This window comes from Eupeodes corollae, chromosome 3 (assembly GCF_945859685.1).
Source record: "Eupeodes corollae chromosome 3, idEupCoro1.1, whole genome shotgun sequence".
Taxonomy (NCBI): domain Eukaryota; kingdom Metazoa; phylum Arthropoda; class Insecta; order Diptera; family Syrphidae; genus Eupeodes; species Eupeodes corollae.
The window spans coordinates 81,538,351-81,564,189 of NC_079149.1; the positions used below are offsets into that span (position 1 = coordinate 81,538,351).

Here is a 25,839-nt window from a genome sequence, read left to right on the forward strand (position 1 = left end):
ATGCGATACAATACCAAGAATCAAAACCCACATAATTTTGAATTTATAGGTTGAAATGTAATCTCCACTTAAATACTTCCTGTCGATGTTGTTCTATTCTAAAACTGTCAATAATTAAAAGAAAACTACTTTCTATTTTAAAATTAATTATATTTCTTATTAATTTAAGTTTTAAATCTATTTTGTATAATACATTTATGTAGAAAACAATATTAAAATACATTTAATGTAGAACTTTGCTAACACAGTAAAGTAATAATATTATCAATTGATATTTAATATGCTTTGAAGTTTAAACTACAAATATAATCTATTTGAAATATTTTTAAATGCCAATATTATAATTAAAGTATGTATAATGTACTATTTATACATTTACATACCTGTTTATTTACAGATTTGAATTTTAAATTCATTTATAAGAAGTTACTATAAGAATATTTAAGTAGTGACAAGCAATTTTTGTTGTTTTAAAATTACGAAGAAATAATATCCTTGATTATGCTTTCTATTGTTTCAAGAGACTTTTCCTCTATTAAAAATGTGCGATGATTTCCTTCGACAGTTAAGACATCTACACCTTTCTCACAAACCTGTAATTTTTAAACAATTGTTAGTAGTCTTATAATTTCTTTAAAGTAACACTTTTAAATATATGTACCTCTGACAATCCATAGTCTTCCTCTAACTTGGCATAGTTTTCTGTAGGTTTGATCAGTGTTACGTGACACTTCACTTTACGTTTTGCTTCAAAAGCATCGGCAGCGCTTAGTTTTTTCCAGAATGTTATAGCTGCCTGTTTAATCTGCAATGCGAAAACATATTTCAATTAAAAATTTGAAAAAGTGATTTTGTTTATCAAAATCTTAAACGCTTTTGAAACTAATAACTTATTTCTTAAAAGTTTTCTAAACATCAACAATAGTAATACCAAATGCTTTTTAAACTTACAAGTTCTATGGGTTGCTCAATTTCGGCGTGTAATAGTTCAGCACATTTCTCCACTTTGGCTTCCCACGTTGGAATTTTATTTAAAAGTCGGGCAACCTGAATTTGTTTCAAAAAATAATTAAGTACGTTTTAAAAAGAAAATAATTAAAGTTTACTTACACCTCCATAATCCATGTTTCCACACACCATTCCGAAGTACGCTAATGCATAAGACTGGTTTTGATTCATATCTTCCGATGAATTGTATCGTTGTTTGTGGGATTGTGTATACCAATTTACATATTTAGGAGCACCATCAAGCATCACTAACTTTGCGAGTTCATTGTTCTTCTCTAATTGTGTGACCATAACGAATGCAATCAATGCTCCGAACGAATAGCCTGCAATCGCGTATGGACCTTTAGGTTGCACAGTTTTAATTTGCTTAATGTAAAACGCTGCTAGGTCATCAATTGAGTCCACGGGCGCATCAGCCGTGCACTGCACTCCATAAACTGGACAATCAAGTCGAGCGGCAAGTCTTTCTAGTGGTTTAATGAATCCTTCTATTGGATGCACGAAGAAAATCGGTCCTTTTTTCGAGCAGGCCGGAGCGGATGACTTTAACTGCACAATTGATTTAGTAGGCATCAATTCGGAAGCAAAAACTACTTGTGTTCCATCACCAAATGGACTAGGTGTATTTCTTAATGATGATGACGCTGCTTCTGGTGGAGAATCACTTGTTGCATTAGCGGATTCACCGGTGAGGGCGTTAAGGGCTCCAAATGTCAGCATACGTATTTCTTGTGCAGACATGACAATATCGAAATTTCTTTCCAGTGTTTGTTTGATTTCTGCACCCATCAGAGAATCCATGCCGAGATCTGCTAGGGTTGAACTGTCTTGCACATTTCTAATATCTCTCAATCCCAAAATATTAGCAACACATGTCACTAAGCTAACCCCAGAGGAACTGTCATTCTTTCGCTTTTCCGCAACCACCATTGACGCCAACACTGGGTGTGGTTGTTGCAAAAATATATCAATTGTTTGAAGGCATGAGGACATTCTCTGAGGCAAAGTACCTCCAATGACTGTGTTGTTATCACCTAAATTCTCAATGACCAATCCAGTATCACCAATAGCTCCCCATTGAATAGCTGTACCTGGGAATCCTGACACTTGCCTACTTTCGCATAATCTCTCCATTGCAGAATTGGCTAAACCATAGTTTGTCTGTCCGATGTTTCCACGGCCACAAGATACACTTGAAAAGCACACAAAATAGTCTAGCTCTGGGCAGAGTTCACGAGATAATTTATCCAAATGAATTGTTCCTTCTATTTTGGGTTTACATACAGCTTCAAAATCTTCTTTCGTTTGATCTTCAATCAGGCCATCTCTGAGTACAGCTGCCAAATTAAATATTCCCCCAACACTGCCCAATTCACTTGACGACTTCAACAGTTTGCGACAACCGTCTAAGCTGGTCACATCATTGGTATCGATCTTAATGGTGCAGTTCTTTTGTGTCCACCTGGTAATCATTAGTTTTTGGTACCCTGTCTTCACACCGGATCTACTGGTTAAAACAATTTTTTTAGCGCCACGCAAGACAAGCCAATTAGTCAACTCCAAGCCAAAGCCGCCAAGTCCTCCAATAAGAATGTAGACTTTTCCGGGATGCATATATGTTCGAGGAATTGCGTTAAACATACGAAGATCTGGTTTTAGTGGTGATTTGGTTGTCTCTTCGGCACGAACTTTAATAACTACCTTGCCGATGTGTTTTCCAGAGGCCATGAATCGGAATGCCTGTTCAATTTGCATTTCGTTAAACACAGATGTCTGTAATGGACGGACAGCACCGCTCTTAATACCATCAGCAACAAGCTTAACAACTTGATCTTGCATAGATTCTTCTCCTTCCATAACACTGTCGAGCAGGATTCCATGGAATGAAGTGTTTTTCAAAAACACAGACATACCCAAGGGGGAATTGTTGTTCAAATCAAACTTGCCAATTTCCAGGAAACGCCCATTGAGTCCAAGACACCGAACAGAAGCTTGCAGTTTCTCTTCGGCCAATGAATTGAGAACTAAATCAACACCCTTTCCTTTTGTTTCATTCATAACCATCTGTTCGAAGGTAGTATTTCTTGAGTTTCCAATATGACTGTCAAGAAGTTGAGGGAACCTCTTCTTTAAGTACTCGCGTTTCTCAACACTTCCTACAGTAGTGAACACAGTCAATCCGTGACTTAAGGCAACAGAAATGGCTGCTTGTCCAACACCACCCGAACCAGCATGAATTAGGATAGCTTCTCCTTTTTTCATTTGACCACGTACAACAAGTGCATAATACACTGTCGCATATACACAAGGAACTGTTGATGCTTCTTCCATTGACCAGTTATCGGGTATAGCCCACATCATACGTTTGCTAGCTAAGCAAGTCGATGCTAAAGATTTTGCAGGAACCATAGCCATAATTCTTTTACCCGTCGAATCCCGTCCAGCAAATTCAAGACCAAGGACACAATCTTGTTGAGCCAAGTCACCTGGAAGCGCGTCAGCTGAAAGTTTTCCAGAACTCAACATGACATCTCTGAAATTTATAGGTGCGTAATAAACACTACACAATTCATAGTCTCCATTTGAGCTTGCAGCTGTAGATTTTGGAACTGGACCTTCAATCCACTTCAAACTTGCAAGATCACCCTTTACTAAAGCATTAACATAGGCATGTTCGACTGGCAGAGTTGCAATATCATTCTGGTTGTCAATAATGAAATGCCTATATGTTCCCCATGAACCGTTTTTATAGACATTAGCAACAAGATCCTTTCGCAACTGTTCAATATAAAATTGAGATGTTAAAGAAAACGGTTCCGCTTTGTCTTCAATGTAAATCATTCGCACAAATTTACCACCGGCTTCATTTTTCAAGCAGTTTAAGAATCCAACAGCTCCTGAGAACTCCTCATTTTCTGATACAACATAAACAAATTTGTTTTCTAACTCGCTTGCGGCAAGGCACGCTTTAAGTTCTTCTACCCACTCGAAATTCTTATTAGTGATGTGAACAACGCAACTATTTCTTTTTTCAATGTTAGTCGACAAACGGGCCAGAACGAATAAACGATCTCCATATTTTTGTTCAACGATAGGAACTAAATCGAGCATTTTCAAAACAGAACCGCCCGTTTTCTGATACTCCAAATTACTCTCATCGAACAAAATGAAACCGTCCTCCTTAATAGTTTTGAGTATATTCTTTAAACTGTTTGAATTTTCCATTGATAAAAGATCGTAGGCCAATGCCATGTGACAATTCTTTTCAACTTCTTCCACTGCAATATTTTTCTTTACCACGCGAACGTCAGTCTCTCCTAGAGTAGTAGTAATGTGTTCTTCTTGACTGCTTGTAACAATTGCCACATCTGCTGCGATTGTAGGTTCATCTTCTATGACTCGTAAAATGGTTTGGGCCAAAAGCACATCGGCGCTACGGTTATTATCCAATTCTACCACTTTTATTTTCATTGCTCCCGCGGAATTTTCCAAAACAATATGTAGTGCTTCAGTTAGCGCATACATGCGAGCTGTTGTTGGGTTCTCATGTAAATCATTCGTATTTTTGCTAGGCACAAATGCATAACGCTCCAGTTTTGGCTGATTTTGCGATCCAGAACGGCGAGGTGCTAGAGAAGCTTTCAAACCTCGCATTTCTACACCTCCACTCCGAATTACATTCAAATACTCGAATGCATTTACTTTCAAAGCTTTATCATCAGAAGCATTGTCTAATTCCTGGATCATGTTGTAGTGTTTAGTTGGATTTATAATAACCTTGTCAATACGAGTTGGCAAATACAAATCACGGAGATCCTTTTTCAAAATACTAAATTGCAACATAGTATCCATAAAGCTGACCCAGTTTTCGGTCCAGGCAAGGTATCCAGATGTGGCATTAATATCAGATGATACAATTCCTTTGAATTCTCCACCGTAATCGTATCCTCGCAGACGCAATTCTTTGTAAACGTCATTCAACTTCAACTCCATAGGAGGGTTGTTGGCCTCTTGTATTTGCTGTGGCAGCTCTTCGTTTGAAACTTTTTCAGCAACCGAAATTTTACCTGAAACAGTTAGAGTTCCGCCCTCGCAAATTTCAAAGTCACCACTTCCATCAAAGAAATTAATACCAAACTTTACAACATTTTCTTTGTTTAAAATTGTTGCCCGATGAAAAACGACGTTTTCGATTATGACTGGTGTTCGATGGAAATCAAATCCTCGCATTTTGCTAAAGGTCTTCCATGCCAGAGTCATGTAACCGGTTGCTGGGAATAATATTCTTCCATCGATGGTATGACCCGACAAGAAGGCATCACCTTCATCAGCTAAATTTATCTCGACAACAGTTTCTCCAGATGATGTTTCACTACCATATTTTGGAACCATCCATTTTTGTGAATGGTCCCACCCGAGTTTTGAATTCAACATTGGAGTTCCTCTGCCAACTGGGAACGATACTGGGCGAACCATCTTCAAGATATTTGGTTGAGCCCCGGCGGCATATAATTTACCAATATTTGAAAGGAAAAACTCAACGTTATTCTCATGGTTTCGTTTAATCAAACTTAGGTTCGTGCAAGAGCTGTCAAGTGCACGTTTGAGAATAGCCTGGAGGAGTCCAGTCGGAGCAACTTCAATACAAATTGCATTCTTAGGAACTTTTTGAAGAGCTTCATAGAAAAGAACAGGTGACAACAAATTATTCACGTGGTAAGCTGCAGAACTTTGCTTAGCCACAGGAGTGTTCCATGCGGTTTCTGGAATACTTGTACTTATCCATCTTGCAGAACGGTTCTTAGGGTTTGGAATGATTTTTTCCAAACTCTTGCGAAGTTTTGGTCCAGCATCGGCGATATATTTGCTGTGGAAAGCATACCCCGAAGAGTTGACAGCTTTTGCAAATATTCCTTTCGCCGTTAATACTTCTACCATTGAGTTTATTTCTTCCTCCGGACCAGAAATAGTTACATTATCTTCGCTATTGTGACAAACTGGAAAAACACCTGGAGTAAGCAAGCCATTGCAGTCCTCCCATTTAACTCCTACGGCGGCCATTTTTCCTTTTGCCAACTTTGTATCTTGCAAACTCTTTCCACGCCAGTAAGCAGCTAAAACAGTTTGTTCTGGAGTGAAGCATCCATCAGCGTAGGCACATCCCAATTCACCAACCGAATGACCAATAATTCCATCCGGATGTATTCCTAGACTTGTGAGCATATCTGTTAAAGCGATTTGAACTGCAGCTATAGCCGTGAACGAGTTCATGATGTTGTCGAAACTTTCATCAGTGGAGTTAAGCAAAATGTCCATTAAATTCATTCCGACTTGTCGCAATATTTCAGAGCATCGATGAATGCTTTGGCTAAAAACTTCAAATGACATGAGATCCCTCGCCATATTAGCCCATTGGCTACCCATTCCGGAGTAAATGAACCAGATTTGTCGTTTTTCATCTACATGCTCGAGCACTTCTCGAACTGCCGAACCGTTATTGTTGAGGACGGTATATCCACGATAGTAGTGGAGTGGAATGTTTTTCAGGAATATTTCATTTATTAAAGCCAAATATTCTTCATCGTGCCTGTGTTTTTCAACATCCTCAAGGAAATTTTGAACGGCATCAAAAGTTCTTCCCGAAACAGTTACTAGTTTGGGAGGACCTTCTCGAGGGGTGACAGCTTTTGGTTTGGGATTTGATTTAAGAATCACATGCGCATTAGCTCCGCCAAATCCAAAAGAGTTAATTCCAATTATACCTCCATTCCATTTCATGTTCTTGTCTACGACTTTCAAGCGTCCCTCAACCAAGCCATATAAATCTGGGTTTGGATTGGAATAATGCAAGTTTGAGGGAATAATACCTTCTTCCATTGCAATCAATACTTTTGCAATGGAGCACACACCCGACGCTGGTTCAGAATGACCCATGTTTGATTTGACTGACCCAATTAGAAGTGGAGTTGGCCTATCTTTACAGAAAAAGTCAGTTATGGAGTTAACTTCTTGTGGATCTCCAACTTTAGTTCCGGTTCCGTGAGCCTCTACATAAACAACATCATGTGGATTTAAACCAATTTCTTCGTAAGTTTCCTTAATCAACTTATTTTGCATTTTTCCCGAAGGGTATGTTATTCCCTGTTCTTTGTTACCATCTGTGTTTGTACGAACATTAAGAATTGACGCATAAATTCGTTTTGCTTGCTTCGTATTTTGCAGGAATATCGCAACACATCCATCGGAGCGGACGTATCCACTTCCTGATTCATCGAATGCTTTACATTTTCCATCCTGGCTCAACATGTTAAGTCGTTTGAATTGCAGCGACATAGTTGGCTTCAGAATTAGGCCAACACCTGCCACGACGGCATTATCACAAACACCTCGTTTCATATCCGAGAAAGCTTGTTCTAAAGCGTACAGCGAGCTTGAACACGCCGTATCTACACAATAGCTGGGACCAGTAAAATCAAATGTAAAAGATAAACGATTGGCAAACATGGCCCTTGCACAGCCTGTCAAACCATATCCATTGACACGATCAGGATCGTTACACCAATATTGTTCAGTCTCTGAGGATGAAACACCTATATAAACACCTGTACGGCTGCCACGGATTTCTTGTGGATTGACGCCAGCGTCAACTATAGCTTCGTAAGTTACTTCTAAAAGCATTCGTAATTGGGCATCCATACACTCTGCTTGTTTCTGGTGAACAGAAAAGAATTGCTGATCAAAGTTTTCCAGGTCCTCATCTTTGATCTTACCCAACCTATCGGGTAGATCGTATAAACCTAATAATAAATTAGCTCAAGTTATGCAACTGCTACAACCAAATTCTAATTTTTTGTAAAAGTTACCTTTAGGCCATCTACGGGGATCATCGTTCACCATATCTACGCCTTCAAATAAATTCTTTTTGAATTCCTCAATGTTGGAACTCTCTGGCAAGCGACCAGAGAAACCAGTAATAGAAATCGAGGCATCTTTTGAGCGAGCAGCATTATTCCTTTCGTCTCTTGCGTTCGTGTCAACAAGAACTTCATCTGCGATACGGGCTGGCATTTTATTTATTTTCTATGATTTTCTTCAAATTTGTATTACGATGCAAAAATCTGTAGAAAAAAAAAATTACACAAATTAAAATAACAGTGTTAAAAATTCTTAATACAATAATTACTATAATACGAACATACATATATAATAAAAGCATCTGAAATAGAACGATTTTATTCCTCATATTCCTTTATAGTTCATTGGAATACTAATATCAACTCTATACCATACCAAGTTGAGAGTAACTACATCATTTACAATTCAGCTTGTAAAAATAATAGGCACCGCATGAATTTTGCTCAAAAACTATTCTTTTGGTTAAAAAAAAAACAGTCTTAGCCACATAGCAAGTTATTGCGAAACGCCGCGTGCAAAACCAACGTAAAGTCAATTCAGCACTTCCAAATAGAAGCATATTTGTTGGTGAGATGTGTAGTTCTAGTGCGAAGTTGTACAAATAATTAAAAAAGTTGAATGAACCAAAACAATATCATATATACACAGCTGTTTAAAATAATATATTACTTTGACAAAGCAAACAATGTTTCGCACCATTCCTTGAAGTCATGAAACAAAACTAAACATATTTACATAATGTCTAAAATAAATAAATTAGGTAGCGTAACAGCCTGTAGAGAACTTGGGCCTAGTGACTTACAACTCTCAACCATTCCTGTGTGTGAGTGATTTCAGGGAAGGAGGGGACCTCTAATTTATATGCTGAATCCGATAAAAACTGCTTTTGGAGAATTTAGATAGATAGATACTCGTAGATAGATAAGTTCTTTATTTTTTCAATTTTCTTATAAGTACAATATTTCATAATAAAAGATATACAAAGCATGGTTTTATAAGCCGTCTGCCGGGAAAAAAAATAATTAAATAAACAACCAAAAAAAAAGTACAATTTGAGTAAAAAGAGAAAATATTTCACAAAATAAGTTTCATAGTTAAAAAAGAAAATGTAAATATAAATATAAATATTAAAGAAAACATTTTTTTTTAAATTATTATTCATAATGTGACTTTTAGTTTAGTCAAAAACAAAAAAAGAAAACATTGAACCATATGGAATAATGTTCACCATTTTTTGTTTTTATTTAATTTTTCAATTTTAAGGACTTTTAATTTGGGTAAAAACGAAAAAAAGGAGAAGATACAATCACATTAACATCTTCTTACAACTCAAAACAAACTCAAACACTCGTTTCGATATTTTCGTGCATGTGAGACATAGCGTATAAGAGGCTTCCAGCCACGATCTCCGTTTAGTACACTGACACATTCCTCTTGGGAAAGAAAACTAGAATAAAAATAGAGCCTTCGGATTTCTTGTAATATTGGACAAAGTGCTGAGAAATGCAAAACATCTTCGTTTTGACTAAGGTTGCAAAGGGAGCACACAGGGTTTAAAGTCTGTTCTATAAATTCAAATCGAGCATTTCCGTTCTAATCTTGAAGATCAAGCTCATTTCAGAAACTATAAACTCTTCTAGTTTCTTTCACCAAGTTTCAGATTAAGTTGTCTGTATATATTCCTGGATGTTGATGCAGCCCCTCTCGCAACACAAAGCCTATACATCGAGTCATCTATAACAGAGATACATACATATAGTCCATTTTTTATTGCTTCCACATTGTCCACTGGCAATGATATTGAAAGGTTATGTGCTACAGCAAGATCATACCAATTTTTGACTGGACTATATCCACAACTAAAACAAATTCTAAGAAGTCTTTTTTGCAAGTTTTGATGAGATCGCTTCATAACTCTGATCATAAAATCGGCGTTAGCCTTTAAGTTTTTCAAGAAAATTTGAGGTAAGCCTGACTCTAGGTGGATAGCATAATTAGGAGTGTTAATAGGTAACCTAAAAATTCGCTTGAAAAAATACCTCTGTATATTTTCCATTTCCATTTCGAAACCATAGCAAAAACAAGTATTCACGGTGGCATTGAAGACTTTGAATTTAGAGATTGGATCTACGAGTTTATTTGCGAAGAACTGGGACCACATTGTATTTATTGCAATTTTTGCAGCGGTTGTTTTTTCTTTTATAAAGGTTTGAATTTTAAGATCATATGTCATTGTATACCCAAGATACTTAAATTCATTTACGACCTCAATTATCTCACCATCTAAAGTCCAATTCCGCCCATAGCCAGTTGATCTATTTCGAGATCTGAAAACCCATACGAGATCTGATCCCATAGATCACAAAACTGTTTCAGCTTGTTTATCTGGAGCTGTAGAGTAAGCGGACTGTCTGATAAGATCACTAGATCGTCAGCATAAAACAAGACTTTAAGTATAATATCCCCGAACTGAACTCCCCCAGGTATACTGTTTCCGACATCGTTCATATACAGTGCAAACATGATAGGGCTTAGAACACATCCATGATGGACACCTGCTTCAAACTAAATTCTCTAGATACTTTTCCACCATTCTGAACAGATGCCATCGTGTTTTCGAGAATTTTTTCGTAGACTCTGATAAATTTAGTAGATAGGCCAATTGCTGAGAGCTTATAGAGTAAGGAGCTCCTATTAATAGTGTCAAAAGCCGCTTTTAAATCAATCAAAAAGGCATACAAGTTCTGTTTTTTATCGTTTTATATAAAACGTCTAGCAGTGGTGCTGAGTACAAAAATTTGATCAATAGCTGAAAGGTTGGCTCGAAAACCAGCTTGAAAGCAACTAATTATGTTATTATCTTCTACCCAGGTCGTAAGTCTAGTATAGAGTATTTGTGTAAACACTTTTCTTAATGAGTTAAGCACAGCAATTCCTCTATAGTTCTCTGGCAAATCACGGTTACCTTTTTTAAAAATGGCTGTAATTCGAGACAGACGAAAATTTTGAGGCACTTTCTCTTCAATGAATTTGGAATTTGGAGAATTTGTCAAATACAAATAACCGTGAAAAACAAATTAGATGACACCTGCAGCGATTAAACCGAAGACCTCTAGCATGACAGTCTTACCTACTAACCATCACACCACGGGTACTTGCTGTAAATAAAATAAATTACGTGGGGCAATAGTCCGTAAAGAAGTAGGGACTTATAACTCTCGTGCGAGTAATTGTACCTGGGAATGAGGGGAAAGAGGCTATAGAACTCCATTCCGCTAAGTAAATGCCAAAAACCTGTTAAGTCGCACATAGGCGCCCAAAAAAAAAATAAGGACATTCTGGCTATCCACATTCCATTCCAAAATCAATTTAAAATTTGATCTAATAACTCTAGGTTTATCTTTAAAAATCGGTTTTGTAAAATATTTAGAAACCGAGCATTTCTTCACTTTCTATAATTTCGTTAAAACTCAGTGTAATTTAAGTATTGAGTTTTAAGGACTTACTTCTCGGTTTAGAGAAAGGCTGTGACCAGACTTATTGCCTTTTTGGATTTACAAAATATCGGTTGAAATGTTACATAGCAGGGTCTATGGACCTTGTCTTCCATGGAACATTCATAGATTTGAAGTTACCTTGAGGGTAAAGGGAACACGTCCGTTGATGGAAAAACATTAATGAGAGTAATACGGATTTTACTCTGCAATATTAATTTCATTGAAACTTGTATATCGATTTACAACACAAAGCATAACTAAATTACATAATGTCCACACAGACGAATTGATTTTTTTAAACAAACAAAAAGTCTACCTATGAGCATATTGCGTGTTTGAGATTTTTAGTTATTTCTTGACCAATTGTAAATGGTTTTTATGTTCTCTTGTGTAGCCTTACTGTCCAGAAGATTATCATTAAAACCTACACACATTATATGTACAGTCGTGGTCATACAATTAAGCCACAAAACGAATGTACCCTATTCTCTTCAATAAAGCTTTCCTGCATCACTTTGTGTCTGTTTTTTTTTAACGGTTAACAGCTAACATTATTTCAACATAAGAACCGTATGTCACCTAAGGTTCAAAGATGTTTTGCTTTTAAACAAAGCGCTTCATTTGTTGTTAAGTCGCAGTGCAGGTGGTCACATAATTAAGCCATTACATTTGAAAGAGGTACTTTAATATTTTTCCTTGTAGATATTTTATCAAAATGTATTAAAACTGTTTTATTAAGGAAATGTATTATTAAAAATTAAAATATTTAATTGGTAACAGTTATGGGAAAAATAAATCCTCTACTCCATGTGAAAGAAAAATTATTGTCAAATGCTTCAAAAAGTACAAAAATGTTATAAAAGTATATAAAAGTAAGCAAATTACTAAGTTTTGATAGAGGTAAAGTTAGGAACGCAGTTCAATATTTTAAACAACAAACCTCTGAGAAACTACCTAAAAAAAAAGCCACGAAAAACGGCTCCGGCTGAGGACAGAACATTAGTTAGGCTTTCTAAAGTGGACCTATTTTTAACATCCATTCAATTAAGAGTCCAAATGAAGGAGAACTATGATGTTCAATTATCAGCAAGAACCATACGAAGGCGACTTTAAGAAAACAAAATTTGAATGGAGAAATCGCTCGAAGAATGAGGTTTGCTAAAGAACACCTTTATAAAAGTCCAAATTTTTGGAATTTGGTCGTGTGGAGCGACGAATCAAAGTTCATCGTTTTTGGCAGTATGTGAAAGAATTGGACCCGAAATACACAAAAACATGGAGGGTTTTCCGTGATGGTTTGGGCATGTTTAACATTATCAGATGTTGGTCCATGGGTGCATATTTATGGAAATATGACATGAGAAATGTACAAGGACATTTTGGACAGTCATTTAAATAGAGATTATGCTGGCAATTTACCGTTGGCCTGGATATTTTAACAAGACAACGACCCGAAGCATTGCTCTCGGGTCGTTAAATCCTGGTTTGAATCAAATTCAATCTTAGTCCTGGACACGCCTGCTCAAAGTCCGGATCTGAATCCCATAGAAAATCTATGGTATCATAAAAAAGCAGTTGCGGTTATAGAAACGAAAAGGCTTCTCTTTGGAACATTGTTAAGGAAGAGTGGTCAAAAATAACTCCTATCCAGGGTTCATTGCTTGTAGGTACAATGCAAAAAAGATGGGCAGAAGTAATAAAACAGGAAGATATTCAACTAAATACTAGCTGCACAGAAGGTACAAAAGTTGCCCTCAATAGAGTTAGGTATTTATAAACGTCCTTCATTGCAGATGGCTTAATTATATGTCCACTTCCAAAATCAATTAAAACAACATATCATAACTGTAAGAAGTTTTTCAAATATATTTTTTTAAAATAAAATATCATCTGAACTTCCAGTTACTAAATGTATGTTTTGCATAAATAAATTAATTTATCATTGTGTTAGGTTTCTTCATTTTTAACGAAATCTTTTGCTATATATTGATGCTTAATTGTATGAGCACGACTGTATATACGCACACTTATTATGTTTATTTTTTTAGACAGGGATATTTTAAAGCTTGACTTGTCGGTGTCCATAACCGTATTTTCTAACAATTTATTATTATTCAAATTAAAAAAAAAAAAACAATATTACCTGATCGTTAAATCGACCAAAGAATTAAAAACATAGCTAAAACCGAGTTCTAATATCCTAGACCTTGCCATTTGAGAGTCTGACATATCGAAGTTTTATCTCAGACTGAAATCTAAATCATTGAGTTAGAACTCAAGCGAGTTTCAATTTTTCAATAAAACTTTTTCAAGTAATTGACAGTTTGATTAACTTTAACACTCGAATACGAAAACAAACAATTTGGTAAAACAAAAAAATGACTTTGGATAAAAATGCAAAATTGCAAATACAAATCGAGTACCTATTCTGTGGTTTATTCTAAAAATTATAAGATGTCGCTATTCGATCGTACAATCATCGTACGTATCAAGGAAATTCGTTTCTCGTTTTCCCTATTTTGCCAATTTTGGGACGCAAGTTAATGCTAGCCTTAACACGCAACATCAATTAAATATTTCATTACGGAAGTGGTTTCGTTTTGTTAAAATGAGGTCCGTAAAGCTGGAAACACCACACTCGAATTTCGAAATCTTAAATATGGCGTGATTTAGGGCTCTTTTTGTGCTAATTTAGTGATCTTATCCCGACTTGATTCAAAAATCCCTTCCCCCTCAAACTTGTGGTGTTCCCAGCTTGACGTAAATCTAGAAACACTACACCTTTAGGATCATAATTAAAACAAACTGATGATGAGAGAATTTAGGGCTCTTTTTGTGCTCCCAAGTTAGTGAAACTCCAAATTAGTATCTCCACCCCTTACCACCTAAAATGAGTCGCAAAGTTGAAGTTTTTGAAGACTTTCTAAACCAAACAAAATTTTAAAAAACTAATGATGGGGTCATTAAGTGCTATTTTTGGGCTCCTTAATTCGCGGAACTCCAAATTGTGTTTTTAGGCCCATATCCCCAAACACAAGTGTTAAGCTTAAAATTTTGGAGACTTTATCAACCAAACACAATTTTAAAAATCTAATGATGGCGTGATTTAGGGCTCTTTTTGTGCTAATTTAGTGTCTTATCCCAGCTTGGTTCAAAAATCCCTTCCACCTAATTATTAATTTTAAAAGTTCAAACATTTTTTTATTGCATTACCTTGACGTTTTGAAAAAAAAAATACAAAATAATACCATTCCATTAAAGATAAGATAGTTTGCAAACAAAAATACCAAGTTTCGTGTTTTATTGTGGAAAAATCAGAGGAAAAATCAATTTGTGATGACGTCATTCCCAGCAAACTGAACTCCACAGGCTTAACTCATTTATATTTACTCTTATTTTATTTTGGAGATTTGTATATCAATCAATTATATTTAAACAAAACTTTTTAAACAATCAGATCAAGAATTTCTTTTTTGAAATCATAGTAACTTCGTAATTCAAAATTTAACTAATCAAATTTAAATTTACTCATATTGAGGTAAAAAATGTGTCCACAATTTAGGCATATTGAGAATGTATGCATTTCAAAATACGCATAAATTCAACTTTGATTAGTTAAAGTTTGAATTCCGATGAAGGTTAGGAACTATGATTTCAAAAAAAAATTCTTAATATACTTATGGATAACTTCTCTATGCTAGCCACGAACCTAGTTTTTGTTATGGATAGAATAATGTAACAAAAATTGTGTGCAGACATAGGTACTACAGAATTTATCAAGTTAACTGCAAGTTATTTAAAAAACAATCTCAAAATATAACAAGACCAAAGTGAGTAAACATAAGAACTCCAAAAAGCGCATCTTTGGAGAGAGATAACTCACATGAGGTATTTAACTCCTCAAGGTAAATGTTAGCACCTAGTTATCTTTATTAAAAATAGAACCCGTAAACAATTTTTTATCAACAATTATTGTTTTTTTTAGTTAGATTTTAGCTAACTGAAACTGTTGCTATTTTTATTTTTTGACCAGCCTATCACGAATAAGCGAACAAATCCAAAACCTTTACAAACAATACTTCATTTTATCTCAATTAAATCTCAAATTAAAGACACATTAACGATCAACTGATTCCTCTATCTCTCTACTTGAGTCCTCTATCACTATCAAGTTCTCAAACGTTAGAAATATGATTTAGATCTCAGTTCGAGATAAAACGTACAGAAAAAAGAAATTGGTTTAGCAATCATTTTACTTTTATAAACGATTTGACATTTAAATAATTTTCTTACAAGAAGACATAATGCACATCATTGGTCATGTTATGTTGTTAAAAAACGAAATACAAAAGTTTTAATAGACTTCTACACTCACTTCAAATTTAGGGGTGTGGGTGTGAGGTCTACCTCAACATTGCACGTCATCATACGTACAACAAGACTATCCCCGTTACAAGTAAGACATGGGCCCTTTATGTCAATTTGTGTAACCCTTAGTTCCATAGACATTCTAACTGCTGACAGTTTATAATCCAACAACAACAACAAAGGTCTAGTCGACATGAGCACTGCATTTAGAAATTTATTAAACCAAAAAGCAAAATATGTTAAAATCGAAGAATTCAAAATAATATTGAAAATGCAAAAGGAACATCCCAAACGACATTGGTAAACAGAAAAACGGAAATGAAAATTAATTTAAATCGAAAATGAAAATTAATAATATTTATTACAAAATAGTCTCCGAAATTATTAATTGATAGAATGTGATGAAACATCTCCTACCGGGTTCTATAAAAGTAGTTAATTATAAGTTAAAATTTTGTTTTATGAAACCGAGAGCTAAGTCCTTCGAACTCAATCATAAATTCACATCAAGTTTTAAGGATAATTATAGGAATTGAACAAGTGCTCGAGTTAAAAATATGTTTAAAACTAAGTTTTAAAGATAAAACGATAGTTACTAGTTCGATTGATTTTAGAACCTTATCAAAGAATAAGCGGTAATAATTAAAAAACAGAATGCATAAGTTTAAGTGTGTCTCTAAGGAGAATATTGTTATCAAACATTAATTTTGTTGTATTATTTCGGATATATAAAAACAACATTTTAAAACACTGCACTGTATTACAACACATGTTTAAAATATATACAGTTGTGTTCATAAAAAAAACAGTGCCGGTCACATTTTATAAGATTGTCAATTATTAAAATAACGGAAACATAATGGAAAACAAATTACCATGTTACTTGTATCTAACAGTCTTTCGTTTTCATATTAGAGACTTTCAGCTTGAAGTTATACCCTACTTTTCCCGGTGAACAATCATTATTTCAAACTCTCTGGATATAGAGTGTTCATAAAAATAGCAGTGGTTTTGATTTTATAATTAAAAAGTATTAACAATTCATTTTTTTTATTTTTTGTTAAGTGAATATTTTAGCATATACAAAATTAATAAATATTAGCTCAACAATAGACAATGGAACGGTCAAGACACTGCACCGAAGAAATTCGAAAACTTATTCAAAAACAGCGTTTGAGGGAAAACCTACCAAATATTCATAACATCCTAGGCTGCTCAGCAAAAATGATCATTAACGTCTTAAAATGGCAAAATAAACCGAAAACGCGATTCTCAAAAAGGATGGCCACTGAAAGAACTGACAGAAAAATTGCAAAACAGAACCGTTCTATAGGCTCTTATAAGCGAAGTTACCAGCCCGAAGTCCACGCACGGTACCATTCTTGACGAAAAAGCATGTGGTAAAGAGAATGGAGTTTGTTAAAGCGCATAAAGATTGGGCAAAAGCGAAATGGAGGAAAGTTCTGTGGAGCGATGTAAGCAAAGTCGTCCTTTTTGGGTCAAGAGTCGTCGAGAATATGTGAGAAGACCCTAAAATGCAGCATACGATAAACGGTACACTATAAAAACAGTGAAGCATGGAGGAGGAAAAATTATAATATGGATATATGATATGCTTTTCATATTACGGGGCAGGGCCTATTTATCCCAAGGGGGGTATTAAGAGATGCAACCGAGTATGTGAAAATTCTCGAGGAGGTTCAGAAAAATGACGTTGGTTTGGGTATACCAACAAAACTATGACCCAAAACGTACGTCAAAAAAGGCAAAATCATGGTTTGAGCAGGAGTTATCCGTTATGGAGTTACCCGACCTTAACCCCATCGCAAATTTGTGGGGGGATGTTAGGACGCCGTTCATAAAGCACAACCCAAAAATTCGAAGGAATTGTGGGAATCAGTGCGTGATTCATGGAACGCAATACCAGTCGAGAGGTGTTAGGTTTTAGTGGATTACATACCATGTAGATGCGAAGCATCATAAAAAACAATGGTTATGCAAAAATACTAATTGTTACTTCTTACGTAAAGATCTAGTACTTTGGCATACACTGCTATTTTTATGAACAGCCATATATTTAAAAAGTAGAAGTTTAATAAAATATATTATAACGATGATATTGAAGGCCTTTTTGTTTCATTTGCAGAGCACTGCTATTTTTATGAACACAACTGCAAATAAGTTAAAGTGTATATAAAGGGTGATTTTTTAAAAGCTATAGGAAAGTTTTTCAAAAAAAAATATATACAATTCAAAAAAATGCATGAAATCTTTATTTGAATCGATACGGTACGGTCTATATAATTAAATGTTTAAAGATTATTTCATGCAAATGTTGAAATGGCCTATCTGCTTAGTCTAATTTTGGAATAATCTTTTCAATATTTCGACCGGTATCTCACGAATAAATGCTTCAATGTTGTCTTCCAATGCGTCAATTGAAGCGGGCTTGTCTATATAGACATGAGCTTTAACAAAGCACACACAAAATAGTCTAAAAGTGTTAAATCGCACGATCTAGGCATCCAATTGGCCTGGTCTGAACGTAAAATAAAATGTTCACCGAACTCGCCTCTCAATAAGTCCGTTGTTGCGCGTGCTGTGTGGCATTTGGCACAGTGTTGAAACCACATGTCATGCAAGTTAAGGTCTTACATTTTGAGAAAAAAAAAAAGTTGGATATCGCCTCACGGTAGCCCTCACCATTCACAGTTGCGTTATGATTCGCATCTTCTTTGAAGAAGTACGGTCCAATGATGCCACCAGCCTATAAACCGCACCAAACTGTGACTTTGTCTGTGAATGCTTCTGGCTGATATTAATTTCAAATTTAGTCAGAATAGCCAGAATAGAAACTTCAGTGGGTCTATTAAAAAAAATTAACTCATAGGCTGCGCGTTCAATCTCGTGTTAAATAGGGTACCGTGGATTGGTGGATTTTTAGATACCTTTTTGAACGAGTTGGATAGCTGCATTAAAATATCTGTCAAAAAATAAAAACAACTGTCAGCTGTTCACAAAAAGTAGAGAAACAATTCATATAGATCATAATTACCTTCTAAAATACGGAGACAACTAGCTTCTTCATCGTCTATTATGTACAGAACATCCTCAAATACAACTTCAACTAATATTTTGTATCTTTTTGTTTAACCACAAATACAAAAAGCTGATATCAATTTTCAAGTTTCTTGAAATTCAACCATGTGTTGAATCAGCTATTCTGTCAGATACCTACATACCCCAGAAATTCTTGATTACCTTTGGATTCCTTTTTTGACATCTCAGCTGTTTTTGATCAGCTGTTATTTTACTTATCTGTCTGAGATTGAACGCAGCCATAGAGGCCGGTTATAGCTATCAGTAAAATCATCAGTAAAATTTTAGTTTTTTTTGTTTTTGAACATGTTACAGATTTATTTCTAGCAAAAGATTTATGCAACAAGATGAATCCAATATTGAAGAATTTTTTAAAAAAAAAGGAACAATGCATTTAAAGTTTTATTTAATTTAAAAATCTATTTTAATTTTTTCAATGATGAAATTTCATTTTACTGAACAGCTGACTTTTTACTGTTCCGATCACATCATTAAAAATTTTACTGATAAAAGCAACAATAAAAAAATTGTCTGAGGCGCGAAGCTCGATGTTATAATCGAAAGAAAACAATATTTAATGTAGTAAATTTACTGATTGCTATAAACGCTCATCAGTAAAACATTTCAGATTCTTCCTGTTTCAAATTTTACTGATGGAGTGATGGAGAAAAATAATAGAAACGACGAAATAACTAGCCAACTTTAGAGTTTCTTAATCGTCGGTCTAAAAAACAAAGACAAAATCTTTGTTCAGATAAGATGGAAAAATCCTATCTTTAAGTTCGATCCCAAATACACGGAGATGATAGTTAAGGATTTTGTTGGCTATGAGTTTTTGCTAGTTTTTTCACCATCAAATTTTCGAATTAAATGAAAAACATGTGCTATCAACTAAATTTAGAATCTTAGCATCGAATAAGCCTTTCGCCGAAAAGGACAGTCCAATTAATGAGAATTTCTGGAAGATACTGAACCGAAGCACTCATAAAAGGTGTGGAAAAAATATGATCTCCATAACACAAAATACTTAATGGAAGACCCATCAAAATGTTTTGATTTTATAATAATGGAATATGTCTGGAGTGAACTTTAAAGAAACTACAGGATCAAAGACAAGGACATCTTAAGGTTTGATGGTATTCAACACTTTTGAAAGATTGAAAGATGCGATTATACTACATATTTAAAATACATATGTACATAGATGTGTAACGACCATGTAGTTAAGGATGAACAACAATTTAAACCATTACTGTTCTTATTTCTTTTCTATTATTTTTGTCACGGCAAATTAATGGAAAGTATCATCTATGAACGAGTTTCGGCAACGAATTTTTCCGTAAAACTCGTCACAAGTACGAGAAACACAAATACAAAATTGTTTAAAAAATATAAAAATAAAATGTAGTGCGTGAAAAAAAATTACAAGTTAAGCAAATAATATAAAAATTGTCAATGTGAATTTTTTCGATTTGAAGAAGTAACAAGTACTTATAAGTTGAGAAAATGGTTTGGATCAAATATGGAACACCATGCAGAAATATACGTTCATTTGAACCAACATGCAATAAGAGCACAAACGTTGAATATTTGTTTTTATCTACATTCATACGGGTCCCATAAAAAAAACAAACTTCTGACAACAACCCTACTTACTCTTTAATTACTTTGTCTACATGAATTCAGATATGAAAATGGAACCACATCGGAAAATTCATACTACGATACAAAATTTACCCGACAATAGCAGTGACGAAGATCTTTCAGATGATGAGCACGAGGTAAACAGATGCAAAAATCTTTATATAATCCAGTCTGATAAATCCTATTGCTAATTAGAAGATAACATTTCTCTATCCCAGCTGAAAAACCCCGATGGCGGGATGGGTTTTTGGAATAAGGTGATAATGAAACCGTATTCACAGGTGAGGAAATAAGGAGCTTGGATACGTCAATACAATTCTTCAAGTACTTGTTTACAGACGAAATGTTTAAATATATAGAACAAGAAATAATCAGATACTCCTGTAAAAAACGTCCCGAAAAAATTGCCCATAAAACAGCAATGGAACTTGAATAGTTTATTGGAATATGCTTTTACATGTCCATCGTACAGTTACCATCAACTAGGTTTTATTGAAATGAAAGCCTAGGTTATCCCAAAATTAACTCTGTAATGGCATGTAATCGGTTCGAAGAAATAAAACGGTTCTTACATTTTGTAATCAATGTATGGGCAAAGGACAACCAGGGCATGATCCCCTTCATAAAATAAGACCATTCCGGAGAGAAGAACAATTATACCAACTAAAAGCAGATCATCTATGCGGCAATACAACAAAATTTTCTTCTCAGTGGTAGCTCTGGGTTTAGCTACGGCTTTGAACTTTATACTGGAGCCCGAGGACATGTACAGTTGTTTACCGATTAGATCAGTACATCCTGTAACGTTGTTGATCGACTGACGAGAACTATTCCCGCCGGATTCAACTACAAATTATTCTTTGACAACTGGTATACGTCCTTACCGCTGTTGACTTATCTAGCAATGAAAGCGATTTTACCGCTAGGAGCAATAAACGCCAATCGGATTCCGGGTTATAAAGTTCCTACCGAAAAGGAATTGAAAAAAAAAGAAAAAGTGCAGCTGTGGAAAAACAGACGACAATTGATAACCTGGATATTTCTGTGGTAACATGGTTTAACAACAGAATTGTGAACTTTGCTTCGACATATGTCGGCAGCAAACCATCTTCTGAAGTCCAACGCTTGAACAAAAAAGAAAAGACCTACCAAACTGTATCATGTCCGAAGGTAGTCATGACATTAAACCGGCATATGGGTAGAGTTGATCTGTTGCATACTCTTCTTGGATACTATAGAATACAAATTAAATCAATAAAATTTTACCACAGAATATTCATCCACATGATCGACATGACAGCCGTGAATGAGTGGCTATTCTACAGACGAATGCTTGATATTTCTGAGGCGTGGCTGCCACTAGCAGATTTCAAGTGCGCGGTAGCCGAAGATATATGGCATGCCAGCAAACTAACAAACGTGGACGATGCTCTTATGTCATGAAAAATAATCTACAATTCAAGAAATTGAAAGGACCTGTTGCCATAATGCCATTGCAGGACGTTCGATTAGATCACCTTTCTGTTTGGACCACAAAACAACGGTAGAGTGCAGAAAATGCAAAGTAAATCTTTCCTTGAATGAGAAAAGAAAGTGTATAATTTTTTGAGTTGATTTAATTTAAAAATTTTGTGTTACGAGCGAAAATCGCAAAATTTTGCATTTTTTTTTCTTAAAAAATCTAAATTCCTGAAACACGTGTTTTTGTTTAAATTATAATTACATAACTATCAATCATGAAGAAAAAAAAATCATGCAGTAAGGGGTTAAAGTATTTTTGTATACCCTTCCCATCTTTTTATTGCAATTTTTTTTGAAGTCTTAGAAAAGTAAAATTTGTAGATTTGAAATATAATTTATGTTAAACTTTTAAATAAGTGATAATACTCAGTGATAGAACCGAATCGAATAAGATCAGAACCAATATTCCTGAGTAAATGTACGTCATAATGCATTTAGTTATAATCTGATTCCAAATAATTTCTTTTAGAATACAAATTCTAATCGATTACAAATTTCTCCTAATTTCAGTAGCTAGTAGTTCAATTAAATGTATTATATTATTATATTTTATATGCTCCGACAGCAATTCAATGCAATTCACAACGCAAACAACAACACCGAAATCATATCAGTAATTATATAATATATCATAAAATTGAAAAACATTAAACTAATGTGGACTCCAGGCCATGCTGTAATACTCGGAAACGAATATGCCGACAGCGCAGCGAACTCAGCCAAAAACGTTGTCTCCAAATCCGATCTCCTCAACCATACGGGAAAGATATCTTCTACAAAAAATAGTCACGACTGGAGCCTATATCAGCATTACTACAAGGAAACCCCTTAAAATCTACGCCGATGAGGTAACATCGGGTAAGGTAACTAATTGTTTGAAACAAAAAATAACGAACTTCGCTAGACTTCGACTTGGACACTCAACAAAAACGACCCTCCAACTTGCTCCACTTGCAACACCCGCCTTGATCTAAAACTTATGTTGGTACATTGTCTGTTGACGCTGCCCATAATTAAAAAAAAATTAAAAAATATTCCTGTATACCTATGAAAACCTCAAAAATTCCAGCTTAACAAATATAAATAATATTACTGAGTTTCTCAAAAAAGCAAAAATCGTAACTTGAATTTTCAAGCAAATATGCCAATAGTCTCTGCAGCTAGGCTTGTTGAATTTTACATTAGCAGTAGGTATTTTGAATTTACAAAATAATATTTCAATTATTATCTTGTTCATATTTGAAATTGGTTTAAAAACATTTAAAAAAACGATAAGCCGTTTAAACTTAAAAAATATTTACTTAATAGATTTGATTTATAAGTAAGCTACGCAGTATTAAGAACTTTGAATGGATAAAGAACTAATTAAACAACAACAATAAAAAAGAAACTAGCATTTAATATAAAGGAATAGCTACAAAGAGTCACCTTAACAATAAATGTATTACGACAGCTCACCACTCTTAAAATGAATGACCGATGGTACTGTTATCTGTTAATAACTAATAAACTCAATGAGCTCAACAAAAACACTGCGGGCTTCCCACATTGAAAACAAACATTTTTAAATAGAACTCATAATAATCTCTCACGCCATATTGTCTGCTGATATAGAAAACTTATAATCACACCACCATTTGATGCCGGGATAACGACATGTTTAATCTCTTTTAATTTGAATGCCAATGTCATACGATGTACATATTTTTTTATATATATATTTAATTATGGAAATCATGAGTGTTTATGAGATTCAAACTGATTATTTTCTGTCATGATTGGGTAAGGTAGGTACTGTGATGTTGCTGCACAGATTACAATATTCTTTTCATTTTGTACTTTTCTTATGGTTTATTAAAAGCAGAAGCAGAAGAATTTGGTAAGGAAATTAAAACGTCTGGTTTTCGATAACACTTTGGTTAAAGATCAAAGGTATCTATAACCCTACCTGTTCAATAAAAAAAAAAACACCTCGTTATAAAATCACAAATAATCCTACTTTTTACACATTTCCTTATGCCCAATTGTACATATTTGTTTGTTTAAGAATGTCCTTAAAAGGACCTTTTTGTGGTCAAATAAGTTACAACAAATTGTAATATAAAAGAACAGTACCAGTACACATAAATTGTTAACCGTGCCCGTTGATGAACTAATTGTAGTAGAAAGACTTAAATTCAGTTTTGTGCACGAACTCAAAGGATTTTCTTTGCGGCACACACAAGAACTAGCAATACAGAATATAATCGATCGATAAAATGTTTTGTACAATATACGAGTACATAGAGATGTATGAAGGTATCTAACAACACTGGAATTACATAAATAAAAAATACGTACCACTTTTATATTCCTTCTAGCAATGTACCTACAAGTCCTTAAAAAAAAATTAATGTAGGACTTATTTTGTAGATTTTAAAGGTGTTTTTCTTTTGTATCACACTTCACAAAATTAATATTAACGAAAAGAGTAGGTAGGTATATAATTTAAAGACTATGGACCACAATATAAGTAATACTTCAAGTACCTACATATGCACATATATTATTTAGAAAACACACACAATATTAAATGAATATTTTTTTTATTTTAAACAGACGTATGTATGTAGGTATGGTTTTTTAGAATTTGATAGTTTAAACAATATTTATTTATCCTGAGTGAAATTTGTTTTAAATGATTGGAAAGTAAATACGAAGAATGTTTAGTGAGGTACTGCAGCTCGTTTTGTGCTTAGATGAGCTATGAGCTATATGAGCCGCCTGCGGTTTCAACTTCAACAATAATGGTAGTGAATTTATTTAACATGTACACAATTTTTCGAAATGAGGAGATAGTGGCGTGATTTTCAAACTTCATTTTGTCTCACTTACTCACATCATGTTAACTCAAAGATGTGCGAAACCCCCCAAGTCTCTTCTAACGGAAGAAAACATGTAAACAGGGAAATCAGGCGATATTATAGTTACGTCACTAATTTAAGGGGAATGCGGCCCCCGTTCCCACAATAACAATTAACTAACCACCAGTTTATAGGGAAGTTTGCCTTTGCTTTAGCCTTTGCCCAGAGTTCAGTTCAGCATAGCATAGCATTAAATTGTTCGCTTCGCATCTGTTCAGTGTTCTGTTGTGGTCTTATTATGAATCATTTCTAAGAGGTGGCAGTGGCAGACGACTTGGAATTGGAATTATGAATAACTGTTTTGCTAATGGGGATCTCCTATTTACCCACTGTAAGAATATTTTGCCTATTGTGCCGGTGCTGTGTAGGTACCTCCTCTCCTATACACCGTTTGAATTGCAAAATTTCAAGGCAGTATGAATTTTTATTAGAAATATTTTGATAATGAACTGATGACAATAGCTTAAAGAATTAAGTTTAAAGTCCTTAAATAGTCTCAATTGTAATTTGAATTGAGCTTAAATAAGCAGACAATAGGTGCTTAATCAATGCAATATTAAAGTACTCACCTTAAACACAAAATGTTGATAGGTATATCTTATTTATTGTAACACTAATTTTGGAAAGTAGAATCTTCCATAGAATTTAAAGACTATAGTTGTATGTACTTTTGCAATTAAAATTAAACGCATTTGCACAATTAGTGAGCATACATTTACTTAATTAATTTTGAATATTATATTCGTTTTTTTTTCGATTTAAATACAGAACGAAACACACCAATCGCTTTCCACTGTTTGTTGAAGACTGAATCTCTCAAGAATTAAGAGCTTAGAACCTATAGTAGTCTCGACTTGGTCCCGTTCTCGATTTTGTGATAAAAA

At 34.5% G+C, this 25,839-nt stretch overlaps 1 protein-coding gene across 2 annotated transcripts; it reads right to left on the reverse strand.

The window, feature by feature from the left end:
• Positions 1–129: 129 nt before the first annotated feature.
• Positions 130–25,796, reverse strand: LOC129951304 (fatty acid synthase). 2 transcript variants are annotated; one of them, XM_056063395.1, is made up of 6 exons: positions 25,525–25,796; positions 7,872–8,126; positions 1,111–7,805; positions 952–1,047; positions 662–805; positions 130–593 (listed from the first exon to the last, which is right to left on the reverse strand). In XM_056063395.1, the coding sequence occupies exons 2-6, from the start codon at positions 8,074–8,076 to the stop codon at positions 477–479; spliced, it is 7,257 nt and encodes a 2,418-aa protein (XP_055919370.1). In that variant the 5' UTR covers positions 8,077–8,126; positions 25,525–25,796; the 3' UTR covers positions 130–476. The 2 variants fall into 2 exon arrangements, with proteins under 2 accessions (XP_055919370.1, XP_055919371.1); XM_056063396.1 differs by lacking the exon at positions 25,525–25,796 and adding an exon at positions 24,393–24,811.
• Positions 25,797–25,839: the final 43 nt, after the last annotated feature.

Coding starts and splice junctions, on each gene's coding strand:
- LOC129951304 (XM_056063395.1), bottom strand. CDS start 8,076: ATGCCAGCCCGTATCGCAGATGAAGTTCTTGTTGACACGAACGCAAGA. Junction 7,806..7,871: donor TCCCCGTAGATGGCCTAAAG/GTAACTTTTACA, acceptor ATTTATTATTAG/GTTTATACGATCTACCCGAT. Junction 1,048..1,110: donor GAAACATGGATTATGGAGGT/GTAAGTAAACTT, acceptor AAACAAATTCAG/GTTGCCCGACTTTTAAATAA.